The sequence below is a fragment of the Elgaria multicarinata genome, chromosome 4 (genome assembly GCF_023053635.1).
Source record: "Elgaria multicarinata webbii isolate HBS135686 ecotype San Diego chromosome 4, rElgMul1.1.pri, whole genome shotgun sequence".
In the NCBI taxonomy this organism is placed as follows: Eukaryota; Metazoa; Chordata; class Lepidosauria; order Squamata; family Anguidae; genus Elgaria; species Elgaria multicarinata.
Genome location: NC_086174.1, coordinates 14,527,266 through 14,541,601, shown reverse-complemented (window position 1 = coordinate 14,541,601; position 14,336 = coordinate 14,527,266). Strand labels below are relative to the sequence as shown.

At 42.1% G+C, this 14,336-nt stretch overlaps 1 protein-coding gene across 5 annotated transcripts in view; it reads right to left on the bottom strand.

Annotated features, from left to right (window-relative positions):
• RTN4 (reticulon 4) overlaps positions 1-14,336 on the bottom strand; it is a 65,838-nt gene that overhangs the window by 17,051 nt on the left and 34,451 nt on the right. For 2 of the 5 annotated variants that reach the window (XM_063123811.1, XM_063123812.1), the window contains one exon: positions 2,985-3,192. In XM_063123811.1, coding sequence (XP_062979881.1) covers positions 2,985-3,192 — 208 coding nt within the window. Of the gene's footprint in view, positions 1-2,984; positions 3,193-5,765; positions 5,857-13,407; positions 13,680-14,336 lie in introns of those variants that run through there. The other 3 variants (XM_063123813.1, XM_063123815.1, XM_063123814.1) reach the window with 3 other exon arrangements.

Here is a 14,336-nt window from a genome sequence, read left to right as displayed (position 1 = left end):
AAGAAGGTTCTTCCATCATGGAATGCTTGAATGTCATAATCTGTGATCTTTTATTCTGCAACTCCAACTTTAGCTTCTTGAGCAAATCCACTTCTCACATTAGCAGTCTTCAAAACTCTACTCTGATTCTTTTAGCTACTTACCAATCACACCCAAATATATGCATGAAGGGGACTGATAGTCAATGCCAAATATACAACTCATGCCCCCAAGAATTATGAAAATCCAGTATTTTCTCACTTCTACAGGTAAAATAGAAAGTGCTTATTTTTTCAGACTTTCCAGCCTAAATATACTATCAATTCCTTACTTTAAGGAAAGGAAAATTAATGCTCCTTCCCAACATAGTATCAGAGGCAGTAAAGTCTATGTTCACCAGTTGCTGGAGAAAAGGAGCAGTAAGGTGCTGTTGCATTCATGTCCTGCTTGTTCATCCCTGGCTGATGGCTGGTTGGCCACTGTGTGAACATAGTGCTGCACTAGATGGACCTTTGGTCTGATCCAGCAGGGCTCTTCTTATGTTCTTAACATTAGTCTAGGAGTTATTGTTGATGCTTTTCTTAAAAGAGGCTATGTTAAACAATTTGCAGTATTATGATAATCTTGAATATCATTTTAGATATTCCTGGCTAAATATGTTTAATGTGTGTGAGATCCAAAATGGTATGCATGGCATGGCACACAACACTCATTATACAAAAATAGGTGTCTGGAAAACAACCTTCTTCACCTCTAATGGATTAGATGAACAGGCTGTCAGTGACTCAATCTGATGTGCTGTCATCTTTTATTACTTAAAGGAAAATGGGGTTGAGTGCTTTCCAGACTCTTAAGCATAAGTCTTGCTCTAAAAAGTTGTAATATACCATCTCTTTGTAATATACCATAGTTGTATGGTATACAACTATGGCTGTAATATACCATAGCCTAGAGACAGGAGGTCAGGGAAGGAGGTCATGGTCAGCATGCAGGGGACTTTGCATGCTGACCATCAAGAGATGGTATATTACAACAGACCAGAGGAGAGCGTGTGGATAGGGTGGGGCAAAAGCAGGGATATCTCAGGCACGTATCAGGGGATATGGAATTGATAGCCCATTTGTCATCTTATTCATCTATAACAGGTAATCCCTTCACTAGAGCTCTTGCACCTTGGATAGCTCCTTTAGAATTCTGGCAGAAACCAAGAGCAGATTCACCATTCCACTGATATTGGAGCCACCAGCCTCTACTGCACTGGAGCATATAATACCAATATGGTGTCAACTGCATTGCCTTCCTAATTGCCTCTAGATGCAGTTCAAAGTGCTGGTAGGTTGTTCTTCTATGCGCCTGCCAGCAGAGACCTCTTCTGCATCTCCACAGCTTCAGAGGGTTAAGTGGGTAGGAGATGGGATAGGACCCTTTATTTATATTTATGTCATCTGACTGTCCAAAGGCACCCATAAAGAAGAGCTGTGCTGGATGAGACCAAAGGATTTTCTAGTACAACATTCTTATCCACAGTGGTCAAACCAGATGCCTACAGGAAGTCCATAAGCCGAATACAAGCACAATAGCTTTCTCCCACTCATGTTCCTCAGCAATCCAAGACAACATGCAACATTTAACCTTTTAAAGCTAGTAATAGAACTCGAATACTAAAATCACTACACTTTAATATAACCTATAAAAACAAGCAACATTCCAAATGCGCCATAAATGAGTAAGACCACCTGAACAATTGGATCCACCAGTGTGTATACAAGAATGAAAAGAAAGGAATGGGTGGACCATACTCAAGGGGTAATAGAAAGAAAGAAAGAAAGAAAGAAAGAAAGAAAGAAAGAAAGAAAGAAAGAAAGAAAAGGAGGAGAATATTGTTAGTCCACTGAAGAGACCAAAATAAGGCAGGGGAAAGATCAGAGATACATGGAGGATGGACAGATACGCCCCTACTGAGACTTGCTCTGAACAGAAAAGAAAGAGTTGAGCTATGGAAAAAAATGATTTAAGCTATGGAAAAAATGGTTTAAGCTACAAGTCCCTATCCAAGTGTCAGCTCAGCCATAGAATCTTTGGTGAACTTAAGCCCCTAATCTTCTGCCACAGCAATCCTGCTTTACATGGCTTGTTGTATTATTACTAGAAGCAAGCCTGGGGCTGCAAATTAAGGTTTGTTGTGCAGAAACAAGCCCCACTGAATTGAGACCTTATGTTGAGAAAACATATTTAGGAGTTTTGGCTCTATGTCAGAAGCAAGCTACTGCTTGCAATTCACTAGCATCCAATTTTTGCTCGCTCAAAATGACTGAGGGAAAGAATGGAATAACAGTACATATTAAGGCATTTGATTTCTCTCATATCATTCAGTCAATGAGATTCATGTCTGGATCACCACCCATTGTAGCCAATAGGAGAAGCAGAAGGAGCCATGGGCATCAGAGCAGGCAACTGGAATTTGGGATAAATTATTAGACTCAACATAATCACATACATGGGAGGGGGGAAAACACTTATTTGATGAACATACACAACAAAAACTAATCATCTTTTGCTAAGTGGATGCTTGGCAAACCTGGATGCATGAAGCAATGAAACAGAGACCCAATTTGCATTGGCAGCAAGCCTGCACTGGAGTACGTGGCAGGTATTGCCTAGGCAACAGTAACCTATTTGCAGAAACTGACACCGCCTCATGGGGACCACAAATACAGAGCCGCTAAAGCAGCACAATCGCAGTGCTCTTTTCATCTCTGCTGCAATCACTAACTCACTGCAGCCACTGCTCCCTCCATGTGATGTTACTGTAGAGGTAGACCAACCCAAATTCTGCTAGGAGTTTCATCTCCTACCACGCCCTTTAGGTTCTTTTAAATCCGATTATAGAGGAGACCAAATAAAGACTACAGTTCAAAATGAGTATTAAAAAAAAATACAGCTTCACACTCTTTCCCCGCAGCAAAAGACGGTATTTGTGAGTAGGAGGAAAAACGCACACTCACCTAAATGGGTGACCTTCGTCAGATTTTTGGATTGCCTGGATAACTCCTTTGTATATCCTAAAACTGATGGTCACTGACAGGAGGGCCAAGGCGATATAAGCAACCACACTCACGATACTGAACACCGTTAAAGAAAGCAACAGGAACAAGCTGGCTCCAAACACCACACCTGTCTTCTTAATGTCTCGCCAGTAAAGAAGGTCAACCACTAGAGAGATTTAAAAGAAAGAAGATTAGAAGGCGTGGTCTCCAGTATTGTCACAGAGAAATAAAACCCAGCTTTCTTACACACACACACACACACACACACATACACTGATGATGATGATGATACTACTAATAATACACATGCATAGATAAATACACACACATGCTTGGGTGTTACTCATGCATCAAAAGTCAAAAGGCATTTCTTTCCAAAAAAAAGTTGAGCTACATGCAGTCCATGATACTCTGATGATGACAGTAAACTATTTAAGTACGAATGTAATTGTGCCTGGCTTGCTGTTGCTCATATATTGCTGTGATAAGAGACCCCCCAAAGAAGAAGACCTCAACCTTGATGGACCTTTGCCACTCGCCAGGAATGTAACTGCTTACTCACCTACACCTCTAGGAAGGGGAAGGCTTTACTTCAGGGGAGTACCAGGAGTGTGCACTACAGTTGAGCAATGTAAGTTACCTCTCCTTATGGTTTGGGAAAGGCAGTGGGGCACAGTGGTAACAGTCATGCTCCTTTGGGCCTGAGGCTCTTGGACAAGCAGAATAAGCACTCTGGCACCACCAACGTATGAAAGGAGTTTTCAAAAGACCTTCAAACTGCTTTTTCCCTACTCGCACAGGAGGTTTCTATCAAGGCCAAAGTGCAATGAACCCCATTTCCAACAGGTCTTATCTAATAGCAACAGATATGAGTATGTTAGTAACCACACCCTTCTACAAAACATAGTGTAGGATTAGAATGAAGGATTTGTACATGGGAAAATCCAGGTCCAAGTACACACACAAGCAATGAAGCTCACTGGAAGGTGTCAATAGAGCTTTGGACTGGAGAAGATGGCCGTTCAAACCCCCATCCAGTCATGACACTTAGCACACAGCCTACCCTATCTAACATTTCTCATAACTAGGCCGCTGTGAGGTTAAACCCACAGTTCTGCGTTCCAGAGACAAAAGGTAAAACAGCTTTTTTCTTTAACAAAAAATATTCTGTAAACTACATTTCCACATCTTCCAGTGCAACTGGTCATGGCAGTGTTCAACAAACCAAGGGCATAAACATAAAATATGGAATATGCACCTGAGATATTAAATTCAATAAGAATTCGCCAATAATGTAGCAGTGATAGCAATTATGCTTTGATCTCATTGCTTAATGAAACATAAAAATATTGATGGTGTCCCAATCACTTCTGAATATAGTTAAAGAACAGGGCCACATAATTAAACCATTTCATGATTTTAAAAATCCCTCAATATTCAAGAAACAGGTTTAATTCTCACTGTTGAATTTTGTCACACTGAGTGAGCTCAGCTGCATTTTGTTTGTTTAAAATATTTGAATCCCACCATTGCCTGTTTTTCTCAGGCAGTAAACAATTAAAACAAGAACTACCCCCACACCGCCATCATACCCACCCACCCCAAAAGAAACCATGACAGCAAACACAACATCGAAGCAGCATAAATAGTGATCAGCTTGCATGTGTATCAAAACCCTTTCAAAAACAGCCTTCTCTTGACAGATGGCTTCATTATTTCTGGCATTTGGGCAAAGTTGGAAACAAATGCACCTATAATTGGAAGCCACGTGAAGAGGGCACCCTTCCATTATAGAGGCGTACTGCGTACTTATGTGTGTAAGAACTGGAACACAAGAGGCAGCCTTAGAGAGCCACAAGGTATTGAAGGGACATATGTGAGGAACAATGAATGCCTTCAGACTTTATCAGGTATATATAGCCTCATGTTGGCCGAGAAACATACACAAATCTTACAGTTTTTCTGCCATGAACCCTTTCCCCACCCCTAAACCATAAGTCACAGACCCACCCACCCCCAAATACAAGCCATAAATTAATTTGGTGTGTGTGCATGTGTGCATCAATAGTTACTCAGGATATGATTTATTTATTTTACTCAAGGCCAACGATCATAAGAAAGTTATTTTCCAATTTACTGGTGGTATAATTGTTGATTAATAGAATATACATTTCAAAAGCTTGCAAAAGAAAGCATTGTACTTCGCTTTAAAATGCAGACTAAATGAATCCACTGATAGAGAGGAAAGTCACAGACAGACAGTCAGAGGCATATTCTAAACAGCATCTACCCAGAGACAAATGTATTTAAAATCTAAAATGTGATGGAACAAGCATTTCTGCCCTTCAACAGAACAAAATAACCAGGCCTACTCCGAAGCAAACGCTGCTGACTACATTTGGTAAGCAAGGACCGACCGCACTTGGCATATCTAAAAATAGAGTAGCCAGCACCGTTCCTTCCATACACAGCTCATCCAATTACAGCTTCTCTTTGCTTTTAAAACAAGTGTCTTGATAAGACAAGAGTTTTGAAATCTTCCTATTAAGATCTCTTAAAACTCTACGGTTTCAACTGCAACTGTAGGTTTTTACATCTATCCTGAACATTTTCACCCCACCAGAACAAAAATAATAATAATAGTACACAAAGCCACAATGTCGTGACTGCAAAGGAAAAACAACAACAGATGCCTCAAAGCCCAAGAATCCACAGCACACAAGTCCCGACACCACACACACTTACCACTTCTGGCATCCATCTTGTGTGTGTTGCCTGCATGCACTTGGAAGTCACCCAGCTGACTAGCAAACCTTTCCACTTCCTGCTAGGGCACTCAAAGGTCAGCTGATATACTGATATACTGCCTACTCCCTCACCAACACACCCTTAAGAAACCCCCAAACTAACACAGAATATTTTAAGTCATCAACCAATAGCTGTTTCCCCTATTAATTCTTCAGAATGCAGAATGTATGTTTGGAGCTATATACCATGTTCTACATTTAGATTTTACGGTGTGAAATGTGGGGGGGAGGGACCGCAGACAGCATTGCATTTAGATGAAGGGACCACATAAAAAGCTATATTTGAGAAGAAAAAGATATAACACTGTCTGTATGCTTTCCCCATTTAATTTTCTAAAAGGTATTTAAGCAAAGGCAAACATATTACTTAAGAGTTGGAATTACAGAATTGTTTCTGGACTAGTTCCAGAATTGCATTAGGATGAGAATCTCTTAAGAAATACCTAACGTTTTGTAGGCATCAATAACTTTGGAACACATGAGGGGAAAATATAATAGCGCTTTTTTCTCTGTTCACCTGTGAAATTTGCAGTACTAACCAACATTTTTGTCTCTTTTGGAAAATTTGAAAATCTGGAGAATGAAGATCTCTGACTGTATTTCTAGGCACCTGAGCTCAAGGAGGAAGATGTAGGACACATATTTACTTTCTTGTTTATATTTTATTTTATTTATTACATTTATATACTGCCGGGTGGCTCTTTCGCCGGCAGCAGGAGGCTGGCGGGGAGGTGGGCGGCGGCGGCAAGGACGCGGCCGGATTCCCCAGCCGCCTCTTCCTCCGCCTCTTCCAGGTAGGATCTACATAATTGTTTTCGGGGTGCACTGGAGGCGCACGCAAGCGCCTTCAGTACGCAGTGTACATCCCCTCAAAGTCTACAACTCTCAATGCCCCAGCCAGGAATTGTAGGACTTTTTTCTGTCTAATCATGCATAGGATTGTGCCCAAGGTAACGCATGTTATACCAAGGTGTCGCAAAATTATGTAATCAGGATTCGCAAGCATATCCTCATGTTGCAGTGTTTATTCAAAGAGCAAGGTTTTGAGAGAATTTGAAAAGTTAAGATCCACCCTGCTGGATCAAATGGTGGCCATCAATAGCTCTAGCATCCTGCTTCCAACAGTGGCCAACAAAGTTTTGTGACATACTGGGGGACAACTACAGATGTCTGGTCCTACAACTCTCATCATCCCTCACTGTTGGCTTTGCTGTCTTGGGCTGATGGGAGTTGTAGGCCAAAGCATCTGCCCACTCCTGGATTAGGAGAATAAAGGAGGAAAGTGCAAAGGCACAACAGTTTGTTCTGTGCTAAAAGAAAATCAATTCTATACCATAAAAAAACCTCCAAGTATGCAACCTGTATAAAATATGGGAAATTTGCATATATTTGCTTATTTGACATTGATGATGCAAATTTTCAGTCACAAATGAAGACCAAGTGAGGGACAGTGCTAAAAAAAAAAAACCACTGGAATTCAGCTCAGTCAACACATCCCCTACCTTCTGAGAGATAACCCAGATGTGACAGGAACAGAGCTGTATAAACAGAACTGTCCCAATCATATAGATGGGAGACAATTTTTAAAAAGCAAAAGACAGATCTCCGGGTGAGAAGAACAGAATTCTCACCCACCAGCAGCTTACCTTCCTGGAATAGTATCCAATGTTAGTCTTACATGGAGTAGACCCAATGAAATGAATGAGACTTAGTCAAGAGTTACTTGTCCCATTCATTTCAATAGGTCTCCTCTACATAGGACTAACATTGAATACTAAACACACACACCCTGGAGCCCTTCTCTCCAAGTAGTCTTCCCCCAGCTTTGGTTCCATGCCAGAAATGATCAAGGCTGAGAGAAAAGCACATGGAGAGGTAAGCAATGGAAAGAGGTGGACACTTCCGTGTCTCTTTGGCTTTAAAATTGGATCCACCTCCACCTTTCTATGAGTTGGCAGTCCCATGCATTAAGACCATCACATCTAGTTTGGCCCTGGAATTTCAGCGTATATGGTTTCTCCATTTTCCAAGCCCATCCTTAAATCAATTAAGGCTAGACGCTTTTTGTTAAATGGCTGTATACTAGCTTTGCCAATTTGGTGTTTTCTAGATGTGTTGGGACTACAACTCTATTACATGGTTGGCTGGGTCATACTGGGAGCTGTAGTCCAACATATCTTGAGGGCAGTAGATTAGGGCAGGCTGCTATATACACCCTTGATAGCAAATTCTGCAGCTATTTCCACAATGAGCGCACAGAATCCATGCAGCCTACTGTACAGAAACTGGGAATAAGTAGGCTGTAGATGAGCTCTCAAATGGGATCAATAAGTTATTTTTCAAGTAGAGATTGTGCTCCATCCACAAACACTCTGGGTTGACTCCGATCTAGCTTTTGAGGTTTCACCAGGTTTATAATATTTCTCTGCATCTACAGGGGCTAGGAACTTTTGAGTGCAAAAGTTCAAAGTCATAGAACACCAATTTCATGCCACATACCGGATAATATGTAAAGGGCAATGCTTTGGATATTCATTCACATTAAGATCTATGGCTTAAAATCAAGCCAAAAGTGAACTGAATTTAGAGATAAAGTGGTCAAATCCTGGTTTTGTATGGCAAAGTTTCTGACATCATGTTTAAACACATGAAGGTAACCACTTTTCATACTGCACAGAGCCTGCACAGACTGACTATCACACGGGAACAAATGTTTGGGCTCATGATTATCTCCTGCAACAAAGAAACTTTGAGATATGCCATTGGGCTGCCATAGTTAGTGATCCTCCTCCTCAAAAGCATTTCTGTGTCAGCAGCAACACATCATGGGACTGAACTACAAACTATTTTTTACAAAACATTACAAAAATATTAAAAGGCCACCTTAGCCGCTAACATCTGAAAAGTAGTGATCAACTAGATTCTTTAGATCCGCAGCTATCACTGTGCTTGGCTGTGCGATGGCTTAATTGCCCCAATACAACTTTTAGCTACATTGAAGGAAGTTCATTTTGGCCAGAGCCTATTGCAAAAGCTCTCAAATTGGTTCAACGGTATAGACAACTATGGTTTGAAGACTTACAATGCTACACCGCAAATTGGCCACACTGGACCACATACCTCCTGGGCGAGATTCACATACAAGAAATAAGCAAAATACAAAGCTGCCTTACGCAGACTCAGAGCATTGGTCCACTAGTTCAGTAATTGTCTCTTCAGACTTGATGCGGCTCACCAACACTTCAGACAGAAATTTCCCCAACTTTTCCTAGCGATTTCAGGGACTGAACCTAGGCCCTTCTGCATACAAACCATGGGTTAACGTGGAAGCCACAGAAAATCAATTGTGGCATAATCTAACCTTCTTACTAGGCAGCTGGACCTCAGTTATTGCTACCATGTTCCTAGGACTAGGTTTGAGTCTCACATTGTGTTCTTCACAGCCAGACTGTCTTTCCATCTTCTTCTCCAGGAGTTGATGACAGAAGCAGCATTACGGAAATGGACACGACCTCCACCACTGTATCCTGTTTAGTTATAAGACAGTATATTCCCAACTACAAGATGCCAGAAATAAACCAGGGGATGGAAATGACGGTGAACCTCCAAAAACACCTGGCTGTTAGTAGACCAAATGATCTGCCTGCCAGACTGACTGAACCAACTTTTGGACCCAGCATGACAATTTCTATTCCTGGAGCTGGTGGCAGAAAGACCTTATTAGCCAAGGTTCTTGCACAGGCACAAAGGAAACTGTAGAGCTAATGGCTTAGCACAGCTCTAGGAAGGAAATCAGTCAACTAAATCATATATCTTATCATGCAAATCAATTCTGGACTGTGCACAAACAGCAGTCTCACTGGTTTGAGAGAAGCTGTGTTCCTAAAGCACTTTCAGGAAGAGTTATTCTTTTTTCCCCCCACACACACACAAAGGTGGGATTTTTCCCAGTGTCCAATGAAACTAGATACCCTACGATGTTCACCTCTCTTTGAATGAGGAAGACTTCTTGCGGAAGCAAGACTGCCACCCCAATTGATATTCCTTTATGTCTCAGAATCTGCATCCTCATCTTCATAATAAAACAAGAACAAGCACCAATAGATTTTTTTAAAAAATGCAAAATTTTACAAGCCTTTCATCTCAATTTGCTTTTGCCCCATCTTCCTAACAAGTCCCTTAGTGATAAAGCTATTCTGCAGATACACACCAGATATAGTGAAAATTCCTGGTCTCAAACAAGAAAACAAAAATAGCACTGTAATAGCATGACTTTCAATAAACGCTCTAAATACAAGATTGAAATTTCTCGAGCAGTTTTTGAAGCGATTTTTGTTTAGCATAAGGGTGAAAAGCAAAGAAATATGTCCCCCCCCCCAATGTTAGAAATATAGGAAGCTTCTTTCTACTGAGTCAGACCTTTTGGTATTTAGCCCAGTATTGTCGACACTGACTAGCAGCAGCCCTCCAGGGTTCCAGGCAGGAGTTTTTCCCAACCCTACTTGAAGAGGCTGGGGATTGAACATGAGACCTTGTACATGAAAAGTATATGCTCTACCACTGAGCAATGCCCCGTCCTTGATTGTTATCATTCTTACAGTGATGTTTGGACATTCAAGGGGTATGCAGAGAAATGACACTCATCAACTGTCTTCCTATATCAAGGAGAGAAAGCTTTGAATCCATTTGCTGCCCCTTTATCAGTGCAACGTACATACACATGAAGCTACTTATTATATTGGGAGAAAGGCATCTCCCATGTCATTCTATGAGGTTCAACACCATATTGAAAATGCTGGGGACTTCGAACCTTATGCATGCGAAACATATATTCTACCAGTGAATTACAGGCCCATCCAGAGGGGGCTTGGCAGAGACACAGCAGGCTTTCTCAACCTGGTGCCCCTCAGATGTTTTGGACTTCAACTCTTCTAATACCAGCCAGCAAGGCCAATGGTCAAGAATGCTGGGAGTTGTAGTCCAAAGTATCTGGAGGCAACCAGGTTGGGGAAGGCTAGGGTTTCCCCTCTCAATGCAAATAGCAGCTTGGGGGAGGAGCAATTTTCATCAGGACAATGGTGGGGGAGAAGATTAAACTCTTCTTCCCACACACAGCGTGCAGTTGTGCGTTTTTAAACTGCATTCATGCAATGGCCATCATGTCTAGTTTGGCCTATAGCCTATGAGCATGTCGAATCTGAATCTTCCCATTCTCTTAGGAGGGGGAAATCCTCTGTGTGCGCACACATGCGCGCGCGCGCACACACACACACACACGCCCATACATGCACAGAATGTTTTCTGCTATGCAAGAATAGGAAGCCCCTCTTTGAACAGCCCTCTGGACCAAATCCTGCAGGTGTCCCCTGCCTATCATCAAAACCTAAACATAAGCCAAACAAAACACAGCTGGAGAATTGGGCAAAGTGCCAGCTGCTCATAAAAATACACATTAGCTTGGAAATGTGGCATCTCTGGCCCGCATGGGAGAGCCTGAGCAACACCCATTCAGAGTCAAGTCTCCCTCAAGATTCACTGGTACCACAGAGAGCACTCATACAACCCAGAAATATTCCCCCTCGCTCTGTAGCATTTTCAGTTTCAACACCTAGATCTCAATAGATTTTAGATCTACCCACTTCAAGACAAGGAACTGCAGCTTAGGCAGACTCCTTTTAGAGTTCCCTACAACTATCTCTTTTTCTTTTTTAGGGGGTTTGGGGAGGGGGAGAAGAGAGACTGGAAATCCTAAACTGTTAAAGGACCAATTCAGATTGCTTTCTTGTACATTCAGCGAGTGAGTAAATCTCATTAATCTCTACAAGGGTTTCTTGTGAGAAAGTGTGTGGAAAAAGATCCCAACCTTTGTTTCTGTATTTGCATTAGGGCCTGCGCTAATCCATTTGTGGACTTTGCCCCTTCTTTTCCTAGGACAGCTGAGGAAGGCATGTTCTTGAAGCAAGCTCTTTGGCAAAGAAATTACCAAGGACTTTGTAGCCTTCCTTGTTCCAACCACCAATGGAATCGAAGGCCTCTTTGGGTCTTTACACAAAATGGCAGCAAAATCCATTTGTAAAGTGGAGGAAGAGGTAAGGTGTTTCAGACTGGTTTTACACACACACACACACACACACACACACACAGAGGTACAAGGGATTTTGTGCAACAATCCCATAGCAACCCTTTAACTGCACTACGCCACCTCGCTGACCCTACTAATCCCGTTTCTGCCATTTGGACTACGGAGGATCAACACAATCCCCACTTGGCATGTGGGTGTCATATGCACCAGATCTGTATGCCAAAGAAATCCCCCATCTGAAGAAGCCTTGAAATACTACTTCATTCCCCCCCCCACCCCAGTGCAAACTAAAACTGTAACCACATTAGTTGGGTGCAATTTAATTCACCATCCAAGGTAGCCTTCACTTACTCAGAATGGATAGTTTATGAAAAGGAACACACAAGCATTCTGATGGTTATTACAAGCTTGGCACATTTGTGGGAAATAGCCACTGCTAGTCAGAGCGAGCTAATTGGACCAATCGTTTGATTCAGTATACATTTATGTCAACCTTTTGTAAACTGGAAACATCAAGAGCTGGAGGGAAAAGCATGACTGAAGCAATTTCCCAAACAATATACCTATGTAAGCTTCACACGTTTTGAAACGAATGGTTGTGAACTTTGGACTATCACCTCCGGCTGGGTCCACGGCATCACCCGCCCAGCTCATTTCAGAAAGTATCGCTTTTGTATGGACAGTTTAAAACCTGAAAATAAAGCCTGTTTTGTTCTGCCAACGCAACCCAAAGCTTAAATGTGCAGCACAGACTTAAAATTCTTCTTACACTTTCACAACAGAGATTTACAAGAACATGGACTCGAGGGACAAAGGTCAGTGATTTAATTGGAGCTGCTTATTTGTCCCCGCCTGCTGTAAATGGGCAGCGCCGATTACTGTTAAAGATGGACAGACCATTTTGTAAATCAAGGAGACCCTAGATAACAAACATTAAGATGACCATCTAAAAATAACTCGGCAGAGCAAGGAAAGAGAGAGGCTGTGGAAACAAGGCAGAGTAAACTGCATGTGTGGACTTTACCTTTGCTTTATAAAAGGCACTCTGGATTCAGAGGCTAACGTCCATTACTTTGACAAAATGACATTACATTAACCACTAAAACACACACACACACAGAGAACGCACACTACCCTCTTTCAGGGCCAGCACATCAGCTAAATTGAGGCTGGCCCTGACATTTGTACAGCCAGGGCATACCAAAGGCAAGCTGTTCTGTGCCGTCAGATGGCAGGGCTTAATCCCCTAAAACATTTGCAGCGACAGGCAAGCTATGCCTCTCCACTCTGCTCCCCCATATTCAGATATTCTTCAGCATTGACCTTCTAAAGGATTTCCCACACACCCCTCTATACTTTCCCCATTAGCTCTCATACCCTTTATAAGAATTGTATTGCTCTACAACATGCACGCCATAAGCCTCTTTAGTGCGGAGGACAACCGGCAGCATCCTTAAAAGCTTAAAAGAACAACAGTAAAAACTGCAAATACCCTTATCCTTCCAATTGCTCGGCTGACTGTCCATCTCTCTTCACAATAGATCTGCCCCTCCAGCTGGGATTATCAATTATGCATACCAATGGAAAGGCTGCAGATGGAGAAATAAAACGCCAGGGAGATGAAACATCAGGCTTCCCCCAGCAGAGGTCTGCAGTCTCTCGCCTGCTGCACAACTGCTGCAGGACTTAAGTCACCTGACTGTCTTCTGGGTGTGGAACAGACTGACGCAGTGCTATCTGTAACTAGGCTACCAATTCCTCCATTCAATCTGCTTTCCATGGCAACGTTTGCTTGTTTCTGGTACCAAAACCGACAGAGGGAGGGGGAGAGACTGACGAGGCAATATAGAACACGCACGCACGCACGCACACACACAGGGTCAGCTTTTTCATACTGTGTGCAGTCAAATGCCTTGGGCTGCTAGAATGTTATGGAGGCTCATGCAAAAACACCAACTTATTTGTACTAGGGTCCAGAGCTCTTATAGACATCAAGAACCAACCCAAATTGGAAGGATATATCTCCAATATTTTTCTTTAAAAAAAAAAAAGTATTGAACACGTGATGCTAAAAGCCACTTCAGCTGAATTTGGTTGCTATGTATCTGGCCAATAATCTTTTTAAAACACACACACAGGGCACAGCTCTGTTTCTGGCAACCACAATTTGGCCTGCTGTCACTCAACCACTTTAGGGAGATTTGCAGTGGCGTGCCAAGCTTGAATCTGCGTTTGCAAGGAATAGTTCCAATGATACTACACAGCTCTATGAAGGTTTTTAGATTTATTTGTGTGTGCACTTATATTACATTATATTAGGCCAGGCAGATGCCAGAGTTTATTTGAACTAAGGGCACAAAGATTGGGGTACATCCATAACTATGACAGCACAACTCTACCAAAGCTCCAGTGCATGACATT